The 21,558-nt window shown below is 52.0% G+C and overlaps 1 protein-coding gene across 2 annotated transcripts in view; it reads left to right on the forward strand.

The window, feature by feature from the left end:
- The window catches only part of TCF25 (TCF25 ribosome quality control complex subunit), a 28,477-nt gene that overhangs the window by 6,041 nt on the left and 878 nt on the right, over positions 1-21,558 (forward strand). For both annotated transcript variants that reach the window (XM_073308281.1, XM_073308282.1), the window contains exons 3-17: positions 756-830; positions 1,905-2,029; positions 4,280-4,345; positions 5,828-5,910; positions 6,564-6,694; positions 9,273-9,372; positions 11,134-11,227; positions 11,966-12,058; positions 13,329-13,434; positions 13,857-14,016; positions 15,526-15,613; positions 16,228-16,386; positions 19,140-19,230; positions 19,855-19,934; positions 20,642-20,714. In XM_073308281.1, coding sequence (XP_073164382.1) covers positions 756-830; positions 1,905-2,029; positions 4,280-4,345; positions 5,828-5,910; positions 6,564-6,694; positions 9,273-9,372; positions 11,134-11,227; positions 11,966-12,058; positions 13,329-13,434; positions 13,857-14,016; positions 15,526-15,613; positions 16,228-16,386; positions 19,140-19,230; positions 19,855-19,934; positions 20,642-20,714 — 1,524 coding nt within the window. The remainder of the gene's footprint in view (positions 1-755; positions 831-1,904; positions 2,030-4,279; positions 4,346-5,827; positions 5,911-6,563; positions 6,695-9,272; positions 9,373-11,133; positions 11,228-11,965; positions 12,059-13,328; positions 13,435-13,856; positions 14,017-15,525; positions 15,614-16,227; positions 16,387-19,139; positions 19,231-19,854; positions 19,935-20,641; positions 20,715-21,558) is intronic.

Below are 21,558 nucleotides of genomic sequence, written 5' to 3' on the forward strand. Positions count from 1 at the left end.
TGAGGGGGATTGTCAGGGTCGAAGATGGAAAGCAGCTTCACTGTTGTATGCTGTGGAGGAAGCTCATAAGAGAAGGGGCAAGTTAGTTAAGTTAGTTCCAAATTACAAAAACCACGTGATATTTCAGAGGTGGTGGTTCTGGAGCGCTGTCTAAGCTGTGGATACATCTCCAGATACAATATCTGTGTGGAGCCAATACTCCTGAGAATGAGTTTTAGCTCTGTGTGCCCTGGGAAAAGAGTACGCCTGCCTGCCTTGTTGGATAAGACTAGGATCTAAGTAGTTGTACCTAGACAGAGTGGAGAGCCCATATCACCTGTGATGTTTTCAGGCAGCTTTATGTTTCTATGGTAATGAGTGATTTTTGAGATACCCCTGTAAAAGGAAAGAATAAACAAAAGAAATTTTAATTACCACTGAGACTTGGGGGAGCAAAGGGAGGTTAAAACAACTCCTTCCAATCCTGAAGAAACCAGAATGTTCCTTGCTTGATCTTGTATTGAATAATCATACCCAGACACTGGTATGAGAATACGGTTTAACCCCTTAAGGCTGAGAATTGATGGTTGATGCATTTTGTGACCTCTTGCCCTCACCCTTCCCTAATCTTGTTCCCCGTTTCAAGTGTGACAGAAACGGCTCTTTCCTAGGCCGAGCCCATGGCAGTCTGTGTTCCTGTTGGAAATGCCACCTCCACCTTCCTTGCTGCCTCCCTCCCAATCACTCACTGGCGCCTGTTGCATTTCTCTCCATAGCCTGTATCAACTAACAAGCCACGGAAGAAAAAAAAGAAACGGAAGAACAAGAGAACTGCAGCTGGTGAGACTCCGGTATGTCTGCATCAGATCTGGGATTTAGCCCCACCCCCTTCTCTCCAGGCTCAGGAAACCTTTGGGAGCGCTCGCCCACATTTGTGAAGTGCTTTGAGATCCATACACAGAAAGTGCTACGTAGTGTGTTGCACTTATTTATTTGGAGGCTGTGATTCGTGTTTCATAGCCTGCATTAGTGTCCCTAGAGCTCAGCTGCAAGTTATTAAAGCAGGAACCGTCAAACCAGCATCTTTCATCTTAATGACTTTTGTGGTGTGGGGGGGTCCTCTGGGATCTTGCTTTTGTGCCCTTCCCTTTTTTCTTTCCCATATCCTCCCAGGCCCTGCGTAACAGTGACTCTTCCTGCTAGGCAGGGCTAGACACTGCTCTCTCTAGCTGCCAGTGTTCCAGTCCCTGGCAAGAGGGCTCACTTGAGAGCAACACTGGTGTGCTGTCCTCTTGCCTTGCCAGGCCTGGGCACTCGCCCCCTGCATAGCGGCAGTGATCTGTGCAGTATGCAGTACTTCAGGGAAGAGGACGGTGTTCCTATCTGAAGCAGGCACTGGCGGCTGACTGTTGTTAGTAGTCAGTATTTACATAGCACTGTAACTTTTCATGGTGCTTTCAAGTTTTAAAGAACTCGTATAGTTGCAGCACCCAAGGGGTTCTAATCTAAATCAAACAAACATAGAACATGGAAATAAAATCACCAGGGAGGGCACAGCCAAGGGTTAAAAAAAGTACAAACTCAAACTTGTAGACACTAAGGCCAGAAGGGACCCTTCTGATCATCCAGTCTGACCTGCCTAGCACAGCCAGAGAATCTCCCCCAGTGACTCCTGCACTGAACCCAATAACTTGTGACTGAGTTAGAGCACTTCCTTTAGCACCACAGCCAGTCTTGAGTTAAAGGCTAAGGATGGAGAGAATAGCCTGAGTCATCGTGTAATGGACGAACAGCAAGGCAAGTGGGAAGGAGCAGCCAGCCCAGAATGGGACTTCAGACAGAAAGACAGGAGTGATCTGTTCTCTTGCGAGCTGGGGTGAGACCGATTCTTTAATGGTTGTGATGTCTTTGCATGGTGCCTTAAGGAAGACGATGACCTGGAAGACATTGACAGCATTCTGGAGAAAATGGAGGATTCCAGTGGGCTGTCGTATGACACCAAGAGTGGTGTAATCGCAGACAGTCGGCCTCTGCTCTACGTAGAGCACAGGTAATGTGCATCACTGCCCGTCTCCCTCCTGCTTTCTGAGGGGGCTTTCTTTGCTCATTGCTCTGAGGTCTTTGAGCGTGTAGGGAACTCCTGTCCCAAGGGAGCTTTGGGAGTCTTGCTGTAAAGTGCTCTCTCTGGCTTTGAGTTGGCACCATGCTGAAAAGGTGCTGCAGCATTGGTAACTGAGGGCAGCTCATAATCTGACCACCTGTTGCTTCAGTTGAAAGGCTGAGTTATTGGTAATGCCTTTGGTGTTCCTCATCCCAGTACAGAGGCACCTCTGAAGAGCTGCCGCAACCTGGCAGGGTAAAGCACCACAACCAAATTAAACTGGGCAGCTGATTTATACCTTGCAGCTGCATCCAGACAGGTTATAATCTTCCTCATTCCAACAACAGTCAGGCTATGTCTACACCACGCGGCTTACAGTGGCACAGCTGTGCCACTAAAGCCTTGCTGTTGTAAGGCATGCAGTGTAGCCACTCTTTGTCGGCAGGAGAGAGCTCTCCCATGACAAAATAAAACCATCCCCAGCACGGGGCAGTAGCTTTGTCCACACCGGCGCTTTTCGTCGGTAAAGCTTTTGTCAGTCAGAGGGGTGGTTTTTTTCATGTCCCTGATCAACAAAAGTTTTACTGATGAAAGTGCAGTGTAGACATAGCCTCAGTGCCAAGCAGAGCATGGTCCATCCTCTGCAGGGGTCTGTATGGTACCATCGTGGCCCCACAGAGCTAACAGAACCAACAGTGAACTTGTCCACGTGTGACCACCACCAAACTGGCTCATCCGCTGATCTCAACAAAACGCTGAGGAACGAAATGGCCACAGATATTAGAGGGGTCCTGTCTCATCCTGGCCGTACCCCACTGTACAGTCACCAGCGTGTTGTGGATGGGTCCAATCACTGGATCCCATGTGCTTCCAAGCCAGGTGGATCAGTAGAGTCTAGTCACTGTTTCTAGTCCTGGGACCATCGGTCGTGCTCCCAGCTTCCGACCTCTTGTCTGGCACCCATCTTTGGGACATGGGGTGCTACTACTCAGCCTCTCTAGACCCTGAACCCAGTGTCTGAGACCTGCTGAGCCCCCCAGTCACTGACACGCTCCTTCAGAGTTCCCCCGACCTGTGGGCACCCTGGACTTCTAGTTGAATCCCTTGGAAGACAGCATGGCACCCAAACTTACCCAGGGAATTTTGTAGTTGCAGCGACTTTACCCTTAGGACACTTGAGTGACAGAGCTATGAAAACAATGAAAGTCCTAAGATGCCCTCTCCACTGGTCTGAGCTCACCCTTCTTGTGAGTCTGAGGTTTCTCAGACCTCTCTTTGCTGCAAGTCCTTATGTGTGGTGCAGGTCCGCTCCCTGCAGAGCAGAAGTACCCTGCACTTAAATAGGGCCCCCTGAGCCATGTGCTCAGGCTGAGAAGCTACAGACCCACCAGGTGCTGGCCCCTCTCCCATGACCCCCTGTGTAGAAATGGGGAGGGGCCGGTCATGGACAGACGGTCAAGTTGTTGGCCCCAGACTGTAGCTTGAATGGTTGTTAGTATTAGTCTGTCAGCCCGGTGTGTCACACCTTTCCTGGGCCGGGAGCTGGCTGGAACGCAGGACAGTGGGTTGGTTTTGGGTGTGTCCAGGGTGGTGCAGTCAGTGTCCAACATTTCCACATACACAACGTGATAGAATTCGTGATTGGATTCGGGCATACACTGCTGTGTCACGTGTCCCTTCCAGGCAGTGGGGTCGCTTGCCCATGCAGAATCTGCTATGTGGATCGAGGACTTGTTCTCCAGGTCTGATAGATTCCTGTTTCCAGCAATTAATTCCAAAGTGTGTACACGATTTGGAAACTGGGGTCCTATGTTTTTCTATTTAGGATCAAGCATAAGTATCCATAAAGCAGCCCTGAACAGAGGGTTCTCTGTTGATGCTTTAGAGTCTAAATTAGTCTAAAGTTTAGACTAATTACACCAATTGCCCTAGAGAGGGCAGCAGTATTATTCCATGACTGAACATAGTCTTTGAAATGTGACCTATGTTCCCTGTAGAAAAACTGGTTGAATCTGAATCTTGAAACATCCTCGCATGGTCCCTAGCTTTGGAGTGTCAGATCACTGATCTGGGCATCAGTGCAGGAGTTTGAAAACAGGTGACTTCAATATTGGTAAAATGGGTGAATGCCGCTTCAGAAAAGCTTGCTCTGGGAATAATTCTTGGTGGTTTTCCTCACCTGTATCTTACATTTTCCAGAAACTTGAATCCAGAGACTGAGCTGAAGAGGTACTTTGGGGCTCGGGCCGTTCTTGGCGATCAGAGGTGAGACCTGAGTTGCAATATTAACTATATTTTCAAAGCATGGATCAGTCTCTCTTCATTTCTAGTGGTACCACAGACTGTACCTCCAACCCTTCTCCTAGATGGGCAGGCTAGAGAGAGTGCCCACAGGCATATTGTTTATACCCCTCTTCCAGGGCTCCTCACTTACTTACGAGTGACCCTTAGGGAGGCAGAAATAATCTTTTTTTTTTTAAAAAAGTGAAGCACTAGACGTTTGTGTGGAAGAAGGCAAGACTTCACCCAGATTCACACCACATCCTTGCTTTTGTTCCATGACTCTCCTCCCGTTACTGTTACCTGCACTGCGAAAGCACGGTCACTGTTCTGTGTCATTATGGGGCCCTCACATTTTCCTTGTTATTCCTTTTAATTTTTCTTTATCAGTTCTTGCCGCTGTAGAATCTCTGCAGTTTTGCGGGGTGGGGTCAGAGTGGCCCAGTCCCTGCAGCTGGGCTCAGGTACACTTGTGTGCTGTAGACCCAAGGAAGCTGTCCAGCTGTTTCCTCTGCATGTGCTGTACTTGTGCAGGTCTCATTATTTATTTGCAATGTGTTGGGCACCATTCCTGCAAATGAGAAGCTGATGCCCCTTGCTTCAAAGAGCTTGCACTGTGGCTGAGACACATGCATTACAGTAGGAACGCAAGCTCAAAGCGATGGTAGTGATAGCTGGAGAGATCATCTCTGAGAGGCTCTGTGGAAGAAGGGTGCTCATTAAGAAGGAATTTGAAGGCAGAGAGGAGGTGACTAGTGCAAGGGAAGAGGGAAACGTTTCCAAGTGTGGAGGATTGGCTGTGTTCCTGGAAAGATAGCCCGGGTTTCTTAGCTCCTCCTAATCACTGATCCTATACACATCTAAGTGAGCTGTAGCTCACGGAAGCTTATGCTCTAATAAATTGGTTAGTCTCTAAGGTGCCACAAGTACTCCTTTTCTTTTTGCGAATACAGACTAACACGGCTGTTACTCTGAAACCTGTACACTTGTGTCTTGTGAGTCCAGCCAGAGAGTTTGAGACCCGCTGGCATGGGTCCTGGAGAGAAGGTTGGATTGGACTGACTGACAGGGGATGGCTCTGCGAACTGGGAGTGGGAAGCTGTTCCAGGGGCAGGAGGGAAATTGGCAAAAAGTGGGAGCTGGGGAAGGGAATCAATGGAGCGGAGAGGCTGACAGGCCAAAGCCTAGGTGGAAGCTGGAGTGCAGCCATGCAGAGCCTCGAAGGGGCACCTGAGAATGTTCAACTTGATAAAACTATAGCAAAAAACACCAGGGCAAGGGGGAGACCGTGGAGGGATTTGATTAATTTCCTAGTGCTGCAGTGAGATGAGATGTTGGATCTCTTTGTCCCAAATCCAAGCACTGGAGAGCTATCATCTGCTGCCGATCCCCACACTTAGCTTTGGTCCTGTTCCATAGCGTGTGTCCTGTACGTAGAAGCCATGATGTAGTGTTTGGTTCCCACAGGCCACGGCAGAGGCAGCGTCAGTACGTTCGCAGCACGTGGCTGACTGCTCCCAAGGACACCTGGCCACGCTACAGCAAAACAGGCAAGTTCTTCCCGGCTCTCGGGTGAGCCGTCGGTCTCTCTGTCGAGTCCATGGGAGCACTGAGTTCCAGCCCTCTGTTTGGAACACACCTCCACTTCCTGGTTTTGCCCACACGGCTGTTACTAGCGCCTGGTTAGTGTGCAGAGTGCAGCACGCCGAGGCCAGGCTCCCCTCCCTGCTAGAGCAGACAGCGCTGTTTGTCCGTGCTGGGGCATGCCCTCCTTACTGCACTGCAGAGAGGCCTCCGAGGGCTCTTAAGTGTCATGGTGTAGCTTAGTGTTTTTCAGAACATTTTTCCTCCTCTGAAAGGTCCTAAGGTACGTTTGTTTCCTTCCTTGAACGTTTCTTCCCTTGGATGGCCCTGCTGGCTGATCAGAGGCATGCCTGGGAGGGCCCTGCTGCTGGGGTTTTTGGAAGTGGGGGGCGGGGGGAGAACTTGGAAGCATTTGCCCTAAGGGGGAAGTCGCCTAGATGAGCTCTGAATGCATAGCTAGTCTGAAAACAGTCCTGTTGTGGCCCCAGTGATGTGAATGGGCTTCCTTCACCCCAGTGCTACCAGCTCTGCGCGGGCAGTGAGAAGCTAATTCTTCCTGGTTGGCAGAAGCTGCCCCTCTCTTCCTGAGGGAGCAATGGCTGTCCATGTGCACCCCTAGGCATTGCCATGAGGCTGCTGGAGACAAGAAGAGGAGTCCAGCACTTCACGTTTGAGCACCATCGAGAGTACCAGCAAGTGCAGTTCAAGTTCCTGGATGCAGTGGAGTCTCTGGACCCAAACAATATTGTGGTATGTCATAAAAGAAGGATGCCCGGAGCATAGCCACCAGGCCAGGTGCAGCTGGCGGAACTGTACGATGCCACCTGCACCCCATTACCTTGACTGTGGGTGTGTGGCTAAAAGTCCCAGCCTTCATTCTACTGAGCTATGCTGCTAGGCACTGTAGGCTGGGGCACGTCATCTCCTGTGCACCGGCAGCTTGGCTCACGACCGGGCTGGGCAAACCTTTTGGCCCGAGGGCCATATCTGGGTATGGAAATTGCATGGCGGGCCATGAATGCTCACAAAATTGGGGTTGGGGTGCAGGAGGGGGCGAGGTCTCTGGGGTGGGGCCAGAAATAAGTTCAGGGTGTGGGAGGGGGCTCTGGGTGGGGGGAGGGGGGCTGAGGGCTCCAGCTGGAGGTGCGGGCTTGGGGACGGGGCTGAGGATGAGGGGTTTGGGGTGTAGGAGGGTGCTCCAGGCTGGGACTGAGGAGTTGGGAGGGCAGGAGGGGGATTAGGGCTGGGGAAGGGGGTTGGGGCACAGGAGGGGCTCAGGGGTGCAGGCTCCAGGCAGCACTTACCTCAAGCAGCTCCCGGAAGCAGCGGCATGTCTCCCCCTCCAGCTCCTATGCGGAGACATGGCCAGGTGGCACTGCACACTGCCCCGTCTTCAAGCCAAACCCCTGCAGCTCCCATTGGTTGCAGTTCCTGGTGAATGGGAGCTGCAGGGGCGGCACTTGGAGCGGGGGCAGGATGCGGAGCCCCCTGGCTGCCCCTATGCGTAGGAGGAGCCGGAGGGGGGACATGCTGCTGCTTTTGGAAGCTCGAGGGCCGGATGTGGCTCAAGATCCCCTGCTCAAGATGGAGTATTAATTGGTGAGATGTGTAATCTCCCTGGACCACAGCTCTGCTGCTTGCTGATCCGTGTCATGCAGAAGAGGTGAGTGCCAGGGCTCCTGGCAAGTTGCCAGCATGTCCCTGGGCAGATTTGAGGCCCTGTGATTGAGACAGTAGATGGGTCTGCATGGAGCATTCATTCTAGGTAGCCATTGAGACCAGACCTCCCGAATAAAGCTCTATTGTCTTCACTCTTCAGCTGGGAAAGTCAAAAATACTACAGAGGGGAAAGTGACCTTTTAGGGCAGGATCTAAAATAACAACCGCTTTGTTTATAAAAACTAAATTGCATGGAAGAAAAAAAAGTGTACCCTTTCCCTGGTATGTTGGTTGAACAGTCCCTGCACTGAAGCATTATTGAGCGTGTCCAAGCTAATTACAGCGGATGGCACCATTTATAGCACTCAGTAACAAGCTTACAGTGGAATTCTTCTGGGCCCTCATGCAGTATAATTGAGACATGCTTTCTCTGGAAGCCCTGCCCTAAATGAGCACATGTGAGCATTTAAGAGACTTTTTTTAAAGGGGCCATTGTCCAATAAATAAGGTTCTTTCTGATCCCCTAATGGATCCTTGTTTCCATCCCCTTTCACTTTCCTGTCCTCTTGTGCTAGTTGCTGTTCTCCTGAGCTTGACAGCTCTGCTTATTAGCCAGCCCCCAGGATCACTGTTAAATGGTGCAAGGCACTTCCTCCCTAAGCGTGCTCAACTTGAGAGCAAGAAGTCTGGGCCTGGGTCAAAGCTGGGTCTTCCGTGTAGCAGTGCAGAGCCACCTTGGCCTGCCATGTAACAGTGGGGTTCCATGGTGGTGCACATCACCCCCATGCAGTGCGCATGTTCCACCCCCCCAATTGGTCAGCGCTGTTGTAGAGTCTGGACGGTATGTCTCTTTCCTACAACTTTCTTCTCTTCCATCTGTCAGCTGAATCAAGGTGAAATTTAACAGGACTGGGTGGTTCATAATGCCAAAATATCTCTGTTTATCTGTGACATTTGTGATGCTTGCAGAATCTTAGGCACCGCATCTAACCTGATCCCATAGAAAAAACATGATTTGTGTAGGTCCTATTAGTAGTGAAACTTTCCAGTTCTCAGCAGTGGAGTAGCTGGATTTCATGGGAGAACCTTTTAAATTTTTAGTGCTAGGAGCAGTTTCTCCCATTGGATTGACACTGGGCACTCTGTTACTATGGAAACTGGGGCCATGTGAGTACCTAGAACACTGAGAGGTCAAAACAATGAGTGTGTAAGGGGAATCTAGGTGAATGCTGCAGCCGTTACATACCCAACGATAATTCTTGCAGCCTTGACCATTCACATCCTTCTACCGAGGCGGGAACATTGGGCAGAACACTAGGAAAAGCGGAGTGGCATCTCCCACAGATGGGTCTTATGTGCTGTCTGAAGGGGCTACCCCAACCCTACTCTGTAGGATCAGCACTGAGCGCCATGTGATGGCCTGGGATCTGATCCCATTTCCTTCAAACCTGGAGGCAGGCATGCAACCAGCTGAGCCTCACTGACACCTCTATAAGATTAATTTTCTAGTGCCTCCCTTCTCCCAGCGTTCTGGTTCCCAAGTCACTGCACAGTGTTTGCCATCCTGCCGCCCTCGCAGTGTGTGACTCCCAAGGTCCCATGCACAAAGAAGCAGCATGTTATGTAAACACTTAATCCAACCCAGCCCACTTCTCCTGTCTGCATGTAGCTTTTGCTCCAGATGAACCCGTACCATGTGGACTCGCTGCTGCAGCTCAGTGAGGTGTGTCGAATGCAGGAGGATCAGGAGATGGCCCGAGATCTTGTAGGTGAGAATTGGGAGTGAGGAACTAGTGGGCAGGTGATGTGGGACTGCACTGCTGCGTGCCTTGACAGTGCTCGTGGTTAGTGTGACAGCAGCTGAGAGAGAGGGGCCCTGCCAGCTCTACAATTCTTTACGATATCTGCGGCTTCTGGCTACTTATGCCAAGGTAGGAGGGATTGTGGTTCTCCAGTTTTCCTGACTTGTGAGCCAGCTCACAAGTCTCTCCGGGGTTGTGACTTCCAGTCTCTCCTTGTCTCCTAGCTCACACAGTTCTTTCCAAAGAGTAGGTGAGTGCCACAAGTACTCAGCCATGCACCATCCAGCTAGTTACCTACGTTCACTGGGGAGAGAGGAAATTCAAGGCATCTTGCCATATCCCAGTGTGACAGAACACAACTGATCAGCCCCTGCCACTAGAAGTTGTATAGGAAGAACACAGTGTAGGCAATAGCATTTGAGCTCTGCAGCGTAATTACCATTTCTCATTAGAAACGGACTCTTCAAACCCCCATACGTGACTGGTCAGTGTGCGGCAAGCCAAGGTGTGAACCTACAGCACACCAGCTTGTCACTCAGTCACGTCCCATTTGGGTGCAGTTTGGTGGGTGCTGGTCAGTGGGAGGAGCAGGGTTTGGCCAGACATGAGACCTTTGAGGATGGCAGAGGGCGAAGGGGGACTCTCAGAGGACCAGCCCCTCCAGAAATCTCTGAGGAGGCTGGATTGTGATTTTCAGTGGATAGGAAATGTAGCTGTTGAAAGATCAGGGGCTTCCAGAGTCTTCATCCAACTCCTTGGTGCTGGCCTGAAGCTAGTGGACCTATATGGGTTGAGCACTGGGAAGCACGTCTGATCTTAGCAAGTTTCTGAAGTGTAACAGGGTGCCTGTTCTAAGCCCTTCGGTAGGAATGCAGGGTTCAGTGTACCGAGACCTGGCAGTGGGATTCAGGGTCACTGCTGAGTCGTGCTGGTGGGCAGGTCCAGTGAGGACAGAGGAGCTCTTAGATGGGGAGTTCTGGAAGGCAGCTTATACTGAGTTCTCTGCTCTGGTGTCTTGTTGCCAATACAACCAGACCTCAGAAAGGGGCAATAACTCAAAGTCCATGTGTGCCGCTGAGAGCAGGCTGGGGACTCTGCCTGGTCCGGGGATGTTTGAGTCCCCGCCGCATGGAAAAGAGAGTGCTGGGTGTGATCCGCAGACCCAGACACGTGCAGATAATGATAGTCTTATCTTCAGTGAGACAGAGTTACTGGCGAGCCGGGGCACTGCTGGAAAACCAGCACTGGGCTGCTGCCGATTGGAAGGTATCAGATGGAGGCGATACCAGGCCCCACGGGCTAGAACAGAATCTGCGGTTTTGAATCCCAAGATAGCTGTGCAGTTGGCTCATCCTTGAGCCCTGAGCCCAGGCCTCCTACCGATAAATTTTTGTTCAAAATCCTAGCACCCAAAACATAGTTCTGGGGAAAGGTGGCTTGCCCACAGTCCTCTGTGCAGGACAGATACAGCCTAGCAGGCATGTTCCACTTGTCCCTGACCTGCAGAGTAACTGGGCTCCCTCAGCCTTTCAGGTCTGCTGAGACTGCCAAACTAATCACTGGTGTGGCCGTGGCCCTTGCTAGGAAACTCAGACTGCATGGTCTGTGGGCTGTAGGCCCCTGAGCAGCCATTTGTCAGTGGTGTCCGGGGGGCTGGATTTGACTGCCACATTGAGAAGTGGGGGTGAGGTATGGCCATTCCCCTAATAGTGCTTGTGTTGTGTGCAGAGCGAGCGCTGTACAGTCTGGAGTGTGCGTTTCACCCTGTGTTCAGTCTCACCAGTGGAACCTGCAGGCTTGATTACCGGAGACCTGAGAACAGGTGAGGACCTCCCAGCCTGTCCCTCTTCTGTGCATGGGGTTGGTATGGGGAAATGAGATTCAGCCTAGAGGTGGTTCTGAGTGTGCTGTTCACCCTCATTTAATGTCCAGCTAATCAGAGCCCCAACTTCTGCACCTGGGCAGGAAATCCGTCAGGAAACAGCAGACGGATGCAGAAACTGCTTGCCCCTCAGTACCTTGAATTTGCTCGTGCTTCCAGTTCCAACTTGATGTCAGACTTCTTTTTGTCACAATTCAGGTGCTTCTCCAACTCTGACATTAGTACCCACCCCTGCAGTTCTCCAACATCTGTAACTTGAAAGCCATGAGGAGTTTGTGGCAGCTGCTGTGGCTGCAGATCGTGGCTGCTGTAAGCCTGGGCAGTCAAATTGGAACAGAATCCCTGACTCCCTCTCCTGTCTTCCAGAGCCCCTGGCCCCAGCTCTGTACCGTCCTGGGGAGTATAGCCTGAGTTCGGGTTCCCCAGCTCATCCCATTCCATACAATCCAAGAACTCGGGACGGAGACATGGACCAGTTCCTGGAAAAAGGAGTCAGGACCTGGCTGTCCACATTCCCACCTGGAAGGTCTTCAGCTAGAAGAAGATACCTGGATCTGCCCTTGGCATTCCGGGTAGCCGGGTTCAGGCCCAGTGTTTCCCCTTTTCAGAAGTAGCAGGGTGATGTGGTTCTTTTCTGCCTGTGTATTTTTCAACGTGTTTCTGCTTTGGCCTTTGCAGAGCTTTCTACCTGTCTCTCTTCAAACACATGATCTTCCTGGAGAAGAGAGGCTGTCCCCGTACAGCCCTGGAGTTCTGCAAACTTATCCTGAGGTAAAGAGCGGTGCTGGGCCCTTCTAGTTTGGGCTCCCTTCGGGGGAGTGTGTGCAGAATCTGTACAGCATCCCGGTTGGGCTGGTGCTGAGATTTCTGGTTGCCCATAGAGTGCAGGCTCTGAACACCACACGGGCCTTGTCTGCACCAGGCTTGGCAAAATTTCCCACCATTGCAAGTCCATCATTGCCCAAAGGCCCTGGTGTAGATGTAGCCTGAGCGGTTCCTTGGGGGCAGGTATTGGGCAGAAAGGAATTTCTCCTGCCTCACTGCTCTGCTGCTGCTTTTGACAAGTTGGAGGGATGCTGGGTAGCCCAGGCATGGCCATGGAGTTCAGTGCAGGCCTTGGCTGACGTTCCGCCCGGTGGTCTGGCTGATCAGATCCAGGTAGAGCCTTGCACACCAGGACCTGTCTTCCCAATGGGCTACACCTGTAATGATGAGTCTGACTACAGTCTGCTCTGACTGTGTGCTCGGCCTCCTGGCCGTTAGCAGTGGGGTTCCACGGTGGTGCGCATCACCCCTATGCTGTGCGCTGGGCGTTGCAAGGTCTGGGAACCAGAGATCAGTGTTGGGTCTGACAGCAGACTCTGCCGGCTGCCTGGGCTGTCTCCGGGCTCTGTGGGACAATCGGCACACTTGGTTATTCCATAGCTTCTGACGCCAGAAGGGACCTGTGTGATTGTTTAGGGCAGCTGACCTGCATAACAGGGCATAGAATTTCCCTGAATTACTTCCTGCTTCAGGTGCAATAGCTGGTATTGAACTAGTTCAGTGTTTCTCAACCTTTTTGATACCAGGGACCAGCTTGCTGCCTTCCTAAAGTGTCAGGGAGATCTCAGGACTGGGGCTGGTCCACAGACCGATCGTTGAGAAACACTGAGCTAGAGCAGAACAGTTTACACCTCACCTTCAGCATTGACAGGAAAATTGTGCTCTGTACCTGTACTTTTCTCTGCAGACGGCTTGGACTCTCTTTTGGGCAGGCTCCTGCTCTGTCCCCCTCTAGGCCCACAGACTTGTTCTGTATCTGCCTGGTCCTGTGCTTCCTAGCCCTGGCTAGATGCTGCCTTGTCTGAGTGGCCTTATTGTCCTGCCACATGGCAGTGATTGTGCTTCCCTCATTGGTGCCATCCCATGAACTGTGACCAGTTTGTGGGGCTGGCAGGTTGAGTCTTAAGCCAGCAGTCCGGTCTGATTTTGAGTGAGTAACTCTATCATGAGCTTTTGTAATGCTGCTCCTCTGGTTCATCCCCTCCCCCTCTCCTAGCCTTGATCCGGAGAATGACCCGCTGTGTGTGCTGCTGCTTATTGATTTGCTGTCGCTCCGAGCTAGAGAATACGCCTTCCTGACACGCATGTTCCAAGAGTGGGAGGTGAGTTGGCAGCCGGCTCCCCTGGCAGGAGGTGAGCGGGAACTGGACAAGAGCAGATTCCTGGGGCTCCACACCCTTCAGTGACCTGTCTCGGCGAGTGCTGGGCTGAGAAGGGAGGGCAGCTGCACCATAGGGGACGAGGGCCAGGCCGCTTGTACCAGAACTGCAGACACTGACTGGAATGTACCCTAAGATACCAGACTTGGCTCTCTTGAACCAGGGGTTTCGAGTGCTGTATAAGCAATAGTGTGAGTTTGGTATCACTTTGTCCATTGCACAGATGTGCACACTGAGGCACAGAATGGGAAGTAATTCTCCAGAGGTCGTGCAATGAGAGGTGGTACCCCCAGGAGTGTAACCGAGCAGTCTTGAGACTAGCACCAATGTTACCATTGCCTGGGAAATCTTTCTTTCATCTGCAGGGTCACCGAAACTTGTCCCAGCTCCCAAACTTTGCCTTCTCGGTTCCGCTGGCGTATTTCCTTCTGAGCCAGCAGGAAGAGCTCTCGGAAGTGGAGCTAAGCCAGGCACAGGAGAGAGCTGCCCACCTTCTCCAGCATGCGCTGATCATGTTCCCGAGCGGTAAGTGTGGTGGCAAACAGCCCCAGAATGTCTGGTTGAGGATTTATGCACACAAACAACGGCCAAACTCTCAGTGACTGAAGACAGACGTATTATTCCTGTAATGGAGCAGATGGCCCTGCCCCTTCTCAGTACAGAGACGTGGCTCTCAGGCACTAGGTCCCAAGATGCAGTGCAGCACAGTCCCTCAGGTCAAGGTGGAGTGTTCCATGTTCGGTCTTTAGTCTGTGCAAGTGTTGATTCCCAGCTGATGGTGAACGTGGCCTTATGCCCCATGCATCAGATGGCAGTGGGGCTATAGAAAAGACTGTAGAACTTTATGGGCAATATTTGGTGCCCTCAGCCTTCAGTATGTTAGAAAGGGATCAGTAACTGTCCGTGTCTTCTCCCTCCCTCTGCTGTTCCCCTCCTATCTTGCACCGCACTCGGTGCCTCTCCCCCATGTATAAATATACACATCACATGTGCACAGGTTGGGGGCAGGAGCACAGATTCTGTGTCATCACAGGAAGATGCTTTGATCCAGATTTACTGTCTGTTCCCTCTGAGGCACCGTTACACTTTAGATGCTCTGTTTGTGGCTCCTATCACATCCACTTTCATCCATCCATCCACTTTCTTCTGTTCCAGAGAGGAGCCATGTAGCGCCTCTGGGCCAGGAGGGGACATAGATTGCCAGAACTGATTTGCCTTTGCAGGCAGGAATATGCATCTCTCCCTGAACAAAGGGGTTCAGTTTGTGTTGACTCTTGACATAACCCATCCTTTCTGCTGCTGGTCATGAGGACGAAAATAAAACCTGTATTCAAGTTCAAAGGCCGGCAGTGTTAATGTCACGACATTGTACCTTATTCCTTTTGGCATTTCATTAAATGCTTATGCAAAGCTCTGGACAGTGATTTAAAAAAACACAACTTGAAACATTTTGTGTAGCAGATGTAGCATCACGTAGATGTAGCTATGTGAACAAAGGTCCAGTTTCTGCTGTCTGCTAAATATAATAAAATGTGCAACAGAGTCTTCAGCCATAAATTTGGACGTTGTCCTCTTCCTATGTTTCTGGTGCTTGAGGCCTTGTCTACACTTACCAGGGGATGAACTCCTGGTGATCGATGCATCAGTGGTCGATTTAGTGGGTCTAGTGAAGACCTGCTAAATCGACCGCAGATCGTTCTGCCGTGGACTCCGGTACTCCACTGGAATGAGGAGCGCAAGGGGAGTCGACAGGAGATGCTCTTCCGTCGACATCGCGTAGCGTGGCCGCCGCGGTGAGCAGATCTAAGTATGTCGACTTGAGTTACACTACTAACGTAACTCAAATTGCATAGCTGAGATCGGCTTTCCCCTGTAGAGCAGACATGGCCTGATTCTAGAAAAGCACCTGCTCTCCCCAGCTGGCCTTTGTCCCAGTTCTAGGAGCTCTTTGCAGCCGCTGGCACTGGGGACCTGGTAGGTCTGGCAGTCCCTGTCTGTGGTGTGCTGAAGGTGGATGCTGATTTTCTCTTGCAGTTCTTATGCCGTTGCTGGATCGCTGTAGCGTGCAGCCAGACTCCAGGGTTGCTTCACATTCTGTTTTTGGACTCCAAGCTCAGATAAGGTAAGAACTGCCCAAGCTTTTCAACGGAAGGAATCAAAGCTTCGCCTTGCACTGCTGGCGGGTTTCTCAGCTCGTTCTGCAGTCTGCATGTCCAGGAACTGAGGAGAGGAGTAACTGCTTGTCCCAGCAGGGAGTGGGAGAGGGAGAGAGGGCTGTTTGCTCATGGGAGGCACTTGGGTAGCAGGCTGATGGGGACCCATAGGAGAGCCCAGATAGATAATGCCCAGTAAAAACCCCCAGCTTAATGTAGGTAGGCCACAGGTTCATCTTGGGCCTTGCAAGTGTCTGTGTCTGCTGCAGCAGACACTCGTGTGTGCATGTGACCTGGGCAGGCCGTCTCCTCCGGGTGCTTGTCTGGCTCTGCGGCTTCTGTGCCCTGTGGTCATCTCGCTGCCCGGATCTCAGGGAAAGGTGGGGCGCTTTCTCATCCTTTCCCTGTCGGGGCTGTTCTGGGAACAGCACTCCGTCTTTCGAGACGCAGTAAGCTGGTGGAGGCTGGTGCAAATAGGAAACACAGGAGATTGCAGCTCGTTCAGTGTGAGAATCTGAGACAGGCCTCCGGGTGGGCTGGGGTGAGCAGTGCCTGCTGTGTGTTAACGCTCTGTGTCCCACAGCCAGCCTCCTGCCTTGAACCAGCTGGTCTCCCTGTACGTAGGAAGGACTCACGCCCTGTGGAAGGACCCTGCCGTCATGGCCTGGCTGGAAACCAATGTTCACGAAGTATTACGGAGGGTGGACACGAGTGATCCAGCGGTGGAGGAGTTTGCGCAGAAGTGAGTGCGGTTGGCTGAGGCCGACCGCTCTTCCGTACCAGATAACCTAGAACCTTAGACCTTCAAGATAGAGGCACTGAAACGCTCTGACGAGGGGGGATCTAGATTTAGATAAAAGAGCCTTGTTGGTCTTGGACCCTATCCCAGGCCCAGAATGCTGCGTGCAGTCTGGCATGTGGAACTTCACTGCGCAAGCAGTCTAGACCTAGCCACGCCAGTGATAAGGTGCTGGAGGTGCTGTTCCCTGTGCCCCTTGGAACTTGCCTCTTAGCTGTGGAGGAGTTCTGTGCCAAACTGCCGATGGCACCTTGGTGTCCCAGGCCTTTGAGCCCTGAGCTGCACTGAACTTCCTTCAGCTTGTCCTTTAGAGTGTGTAAAGGCTGGGTCCTGTCCCCTCAGGGTGGACTGGGGGGAACCCCCAAAAGTAGCCAGGACCAGCAGTATCTGAACGGCCAAGTACTAGACCAGAGGTGGCCAAACTGTGGCTCACAAATCACAGGTGGCTCTTTTACCATTAAAGTGCAGCTCACCGAGCCCTCCCAACCCCTTTATTCTCCACCTACTGGTTGTGGGAAGCTCAGGACCTCTGCCTTGCAGCAGGGTGGTGCGGTAGGGGCTTTTGCCCAGTGGGGCGCACCTGCCAAGGCTCGGGGCAGCAGGTGTGCCCTGGCTTTCGAACTTCTGAAGATTGTCATATGTAGCTCAGAGGGCCAGTAAGTTTGGCCACCCCTGCGCTAGACAGTGTGCTTTTGTTCTAATATGATTGTCTCTGGATAGCAGACAACAACTCCCAGCTGCTCCTGAGACCTTGCTTAACTGGGCAAGGGCCGCCTGAGTCTGGGCAGCCAAGGAGGCTGCCAGTCTGGGTTCAGACATGTCCTCCTCCACCTCTTCCCCTTTCACTGACCCCAGCACCTATGCCTTGGTCTCATGGCTTCTCTCTCCCTCGCAGCTGCAATTCCTGCTTTCCTGCAGCAGTTTCAGGCTAGATTGTGCCTTGTTTGCAGAATGAGTGGGACTTACCTTGTCCCTCATCTTTCTCGACAGTGAGACTGAGCTACTGGCGTTGATGAGCCCAGTGCTGTCAGGCTACTCTTGTACCGTGTATGCAGTGCACGAGTGAGCTACCCAGCATCATTACAAATTACAGCATGCATGCCACCAAATAGCTCATTTCTCTGTCCCATCGGGGTTCCCTGGGCTGCTTCCCAGCGATCACATACCACTACGGGTTAAAGCACCTTACCAAAGAGGAAATCTTCCCGCCTCCAGTTAAGGTAGCACGTGTTACGGAGCCATAAACCCTTGGAGCTGTACAGACGTTTGTCTAGACCCCGGTGTCCCTGCATTGGCCTGTAGGCAACTGTGTGGCGTCGCTGGTGGCTGTACATCTTGTTGGACAAACAAAGGCTGCATTGGACTGGTGTTACTAAACGTGTTGATTACAGTGGTGCCTATGGCCAACTAAGAAAGGGGCCCCATTGTCCAAGATGCTAGACAAACACTGGAGCAACCAGTCCCTGCTCAGACAGACTGGGGGGTGGAAAGGGGTATGTGCAGGCAGAGTGAGCAGTCGATGGCCTCTAGGATCCCCGATTTTTGTGGGGTTACTTAGAGGGGTCAACTGAAGGGAAAGAGAAGTGAAGGTAGAGGGGAACACTGCCTGGGTCCTAGTGCCCTCCAGGGTTAGCAGGGGGTGGGGCCTCCTCTGCTGTTCTGGGTCTGGGGGAGGGATGGCCCCATTTTATGCTCTTGCCAAGTAGCTTCTGCAGGTGCTCCCACTGGTGGGAGAAATTTTGGTGCCAGGAAGGTGAAGTCTTAGTGAGATAGGGGCCAGCGTGGAGGTGAGCTGAGAGTCAGGGGTTCTCAAACTTCATTGCACCGTGACAACAAAAATTACTGTATGACCCCAGGACGGGGAGCCAAAGCCTGAGCCAGCCCAAGCCCTGATGCCCCTGTTGGGGGACTAAAGCCCAAGCCCCACCACTCTGGGCAGGGTGACCAAAGCCCAAGGGCTTCAGCCCCAAGCTGGGGGTCTGTGACCTGAGCCCCACTGCCCAGGGCTGAAGTCCTTGGGCTTTGGCCCCGAGCCTCAGCAAGTCTAAGCCAGCCCTGGCGACCCCATTAAAATGGGGTCCCAACCCACAGTTTGAGAATCGCTATATCTGTGGCTCAGTAGAAGGTCCCATTCTTTGCTTTCCTTGCTCTGACTCTCACCTGGCTGTCACCAGGGCCTTGGAATGAACCTGAGAAGCAGATGGATTTCCTGCTAGCAAAGACTGTGTGTGTGTAGGCCGCTCCCTCCTTGGCAGAGAGTGACCAGGCCAGCTGGGGGGAGCTCTGACCTTGTCACACTGCTGAGGGCAGGGATGTGCTCATCATAGGCTGACTTGTGAGGCAGAGACGGGCAAGGTGTGGGTAGGGTGAGCACTTTGAAGTAGGGATTGGAATGCAGCGGGGGGTGAGGGGTGGGACTGTTGGGGCATCTCAGCAGCGTTCCTTTGAGGCCGCTTGGCTCCCTTGGTCTGGTGGGCTTGCTGGAGAGCACCACCCAGGTGGTATCTGAGCGTATGGCCGCTCTCACCAGGACCGGTGCAGCCACTGAATGCCAGGCGAGGGAGGGTCTGATGAGCACGGCACATCCCGTAGGAGGCTGGGATGAAGCTGACGCTGCCACCAGGGAATGCAAACCCTGTCAGTGCCGTAGTGCATTGTGGTGTGCGTCAGTGACGCCCTTCCCTGTCCGCCCTTAGGCGCAAGGTGCGGTACCAGAGCGCCCCCAGAAACATCTCTCGCCATGTGATTCTCTCGGAGCTGAAAGAAGCCACGGCAGCACTGCCCCTGGTGAGTAAAAATGGGGCATTGTGTCCTCAGTGTCACGCGTGCGTCATGGCCCCCCAGGTGCTCCCTTTGTGCCCCCCGGCCATATCAAACCAAGCCCAGTGGGGCTCTTCAACGGAGACATTGGTCTTCTATACGTCTCTGCCTGTCCCATTGCTCCAGAGCAGGCTTCGCTCTCTGTGGAGCACCCACAGAGAACCCCTCCTCCGGTAGCTGGGCGTTCTGGGCCAGGCCAAGTGCTGCAGCAGGCAAGGGGGAAGCCAAGCCAAAAATAGGTCCCAGGCTTAATAGTGTCACAAAGAAATAGCCTCAGCCCATTGCACCAAGGCATTGCCGTGTGTATTCCCTGAGCGCCTCGCCCCAGGGGTGGGCATAGGGGTGTGCTGCAAGTGTTTGATTGTGGGGGTACCCAGACTTGTCCTGCTATGCTAGGGCAACTGGGGCCATGACACGGCTGCTGTGATTGTCTTAATGCTACATGGGACTATGTGCCCGGGAGGACTTATTGTCCTAGGTCAGTTGTGTGCCTTCTCTGCCCATGCTGGGTGACATGGTTGCTCCATTAGACAGGAGGCATGAGAAGTTAGTGTTTTGACAGGGGTCTGATTTTTGTCCCTTGTTTTGAAGGAAGTGACATCCCAGCCCGTAATGGGGTTTGACCCCCTGCCTCCCTTGGACTCCATCACTTCCTATACAAGACCAGAAAGGTATTTCTCCACTTCGGATTCATGTCTTTCTGCATAGCTCAGCTGTTTGCTTTAATAAGTGCCCAGGCACACAGCGGCGTGGACGCTAATGAAATCGTGGCTTGGAGTAAAATCTTCCTCCATCTGAGAACAGTAGAACCATTAGTTTGACTTACAGCGCTTAATAAGGGGTATGAACCATACAGACAGGGGTTGTGTCCTGCCACTTTTGTGGGGTGGTAGCTGTCTGTGGGTCACCATCTGAGACAGTCCGCAGAGGCCACTCAGTATTAGCACTGCTTCAAAATGTCACTTCGCATCAATCTCTCTGAATGAGGCAGGGATCCCTCCAGGTGGGGTTTGGGATAGACGCCATGAGGGCAGGCTGTTTTGTATCGAAGCTGCTCTGTTGAGTGTCATGCACATTGCAAAGGTGTGCAGAAATCTGACCGCAGCCTGCATCCCTGTGGAAGTGCTCCTGCCTCAAGTAGAGACTCACTAAACTGGGGGTGGTAGAATCCAAAGAAAAGTGAATCTCAGCATTTTGTTTCAGGTAATCCTACCCCAACCTGGCACTGGGCTTATGCAAAGCTATGCATTGCTAGAGAACAAAGTGAGATTGTACAGGAGCTGGGGGTCTTCGTGCAAAGCTGGGATGAGTGTGGGAGAGTCAAATACAAATGTCCTTTGTTTCACTGAATGGGATTGTTTGGGTTTTTCTCTTCCAGGACAAATCATCCATCCAACGAAAGCACTTTATCTCTCTTTTTTCGATCATTGTTGCCAAATTTTACCTTACAGGTATGTTAAATGAACCTATAGCACATGTGTACTAGCATGTGTGTGGAATTCCACACCGAACCTTCCTACACAGCGTAGTATTGTGCATGCAAGCAACCCATTGCACCGTTAGCTGGAGGCTACGTGTGTAACTACCACTGTTAAACACACACTTTCAAAATGTCATTCAGTCTTTGTTCTCAAATACGAACACGGGGAGGATTTTGACCTGGGAAGGGGCCTGTCTTCCTCAGTTGCAAAAAGCCTTTTCATCCAGTGTATCCTGGAACATCTACATTTAATGTCTTGTGTCAGTCAATGAAATCCGAAGGCAGCAGTTCGGGTTCTTGCCCTTTGTAAGGTCTGTTTGCATGCAGAACGTGTGTGGGAATCTTCCTTTCCTTCAGTGTGTTCGAGCGTTCTCATCCCTGCAGCTGGTGAAGGGAGTATTCTGAAGAGCATAAGTTAAAGACAGGCTGCTTCCATTCTCCAAGAGAGCTGGGAGGTCAAATCACGAGTGAGGAAGTACCACCGCAGCAGTCATGTTAGCAGTGTAACTACCCTCTAATCCGAGAAACAAGGAGGCCGAGTCACGGTTCATGTTGAAATTTTGACTGCAAGCTGCACTAATTCTGTAGAATTGGTTGGGTTTTTGAAGCAGCTTCTAGATCTCACCGCTGTGCTGGCGGAGCTTGTGAATAGCTGTAACTAGCTTCTTGCATAAGGACGCTGCATCCTGATTTTAGTGCTGAGCTTGTGACAAAACGTAACTGCCCACTCGCTCCTGTGTTTTCCAGTGCTTTTTAGATTAAAAACCAGCAGAGACCAGTCTTGGTGGTAACTATTCATAGGCCAGGCTGGGTGT

The sequence above is a fragment of the Lepidochelys kempii genome, chromosome 12 (assembly GCF_965140265.1).
Source record: "Lepidochelys kempii isolate rLepKem1 chromosome 12, rLepKem1.hap2, whole genome shotgun sequence".
NCBI lineage: Eukaryota > Metazoa > Chordata > Testudines > Cheloniidae > Lepidochelys > Lepidochelys kempii.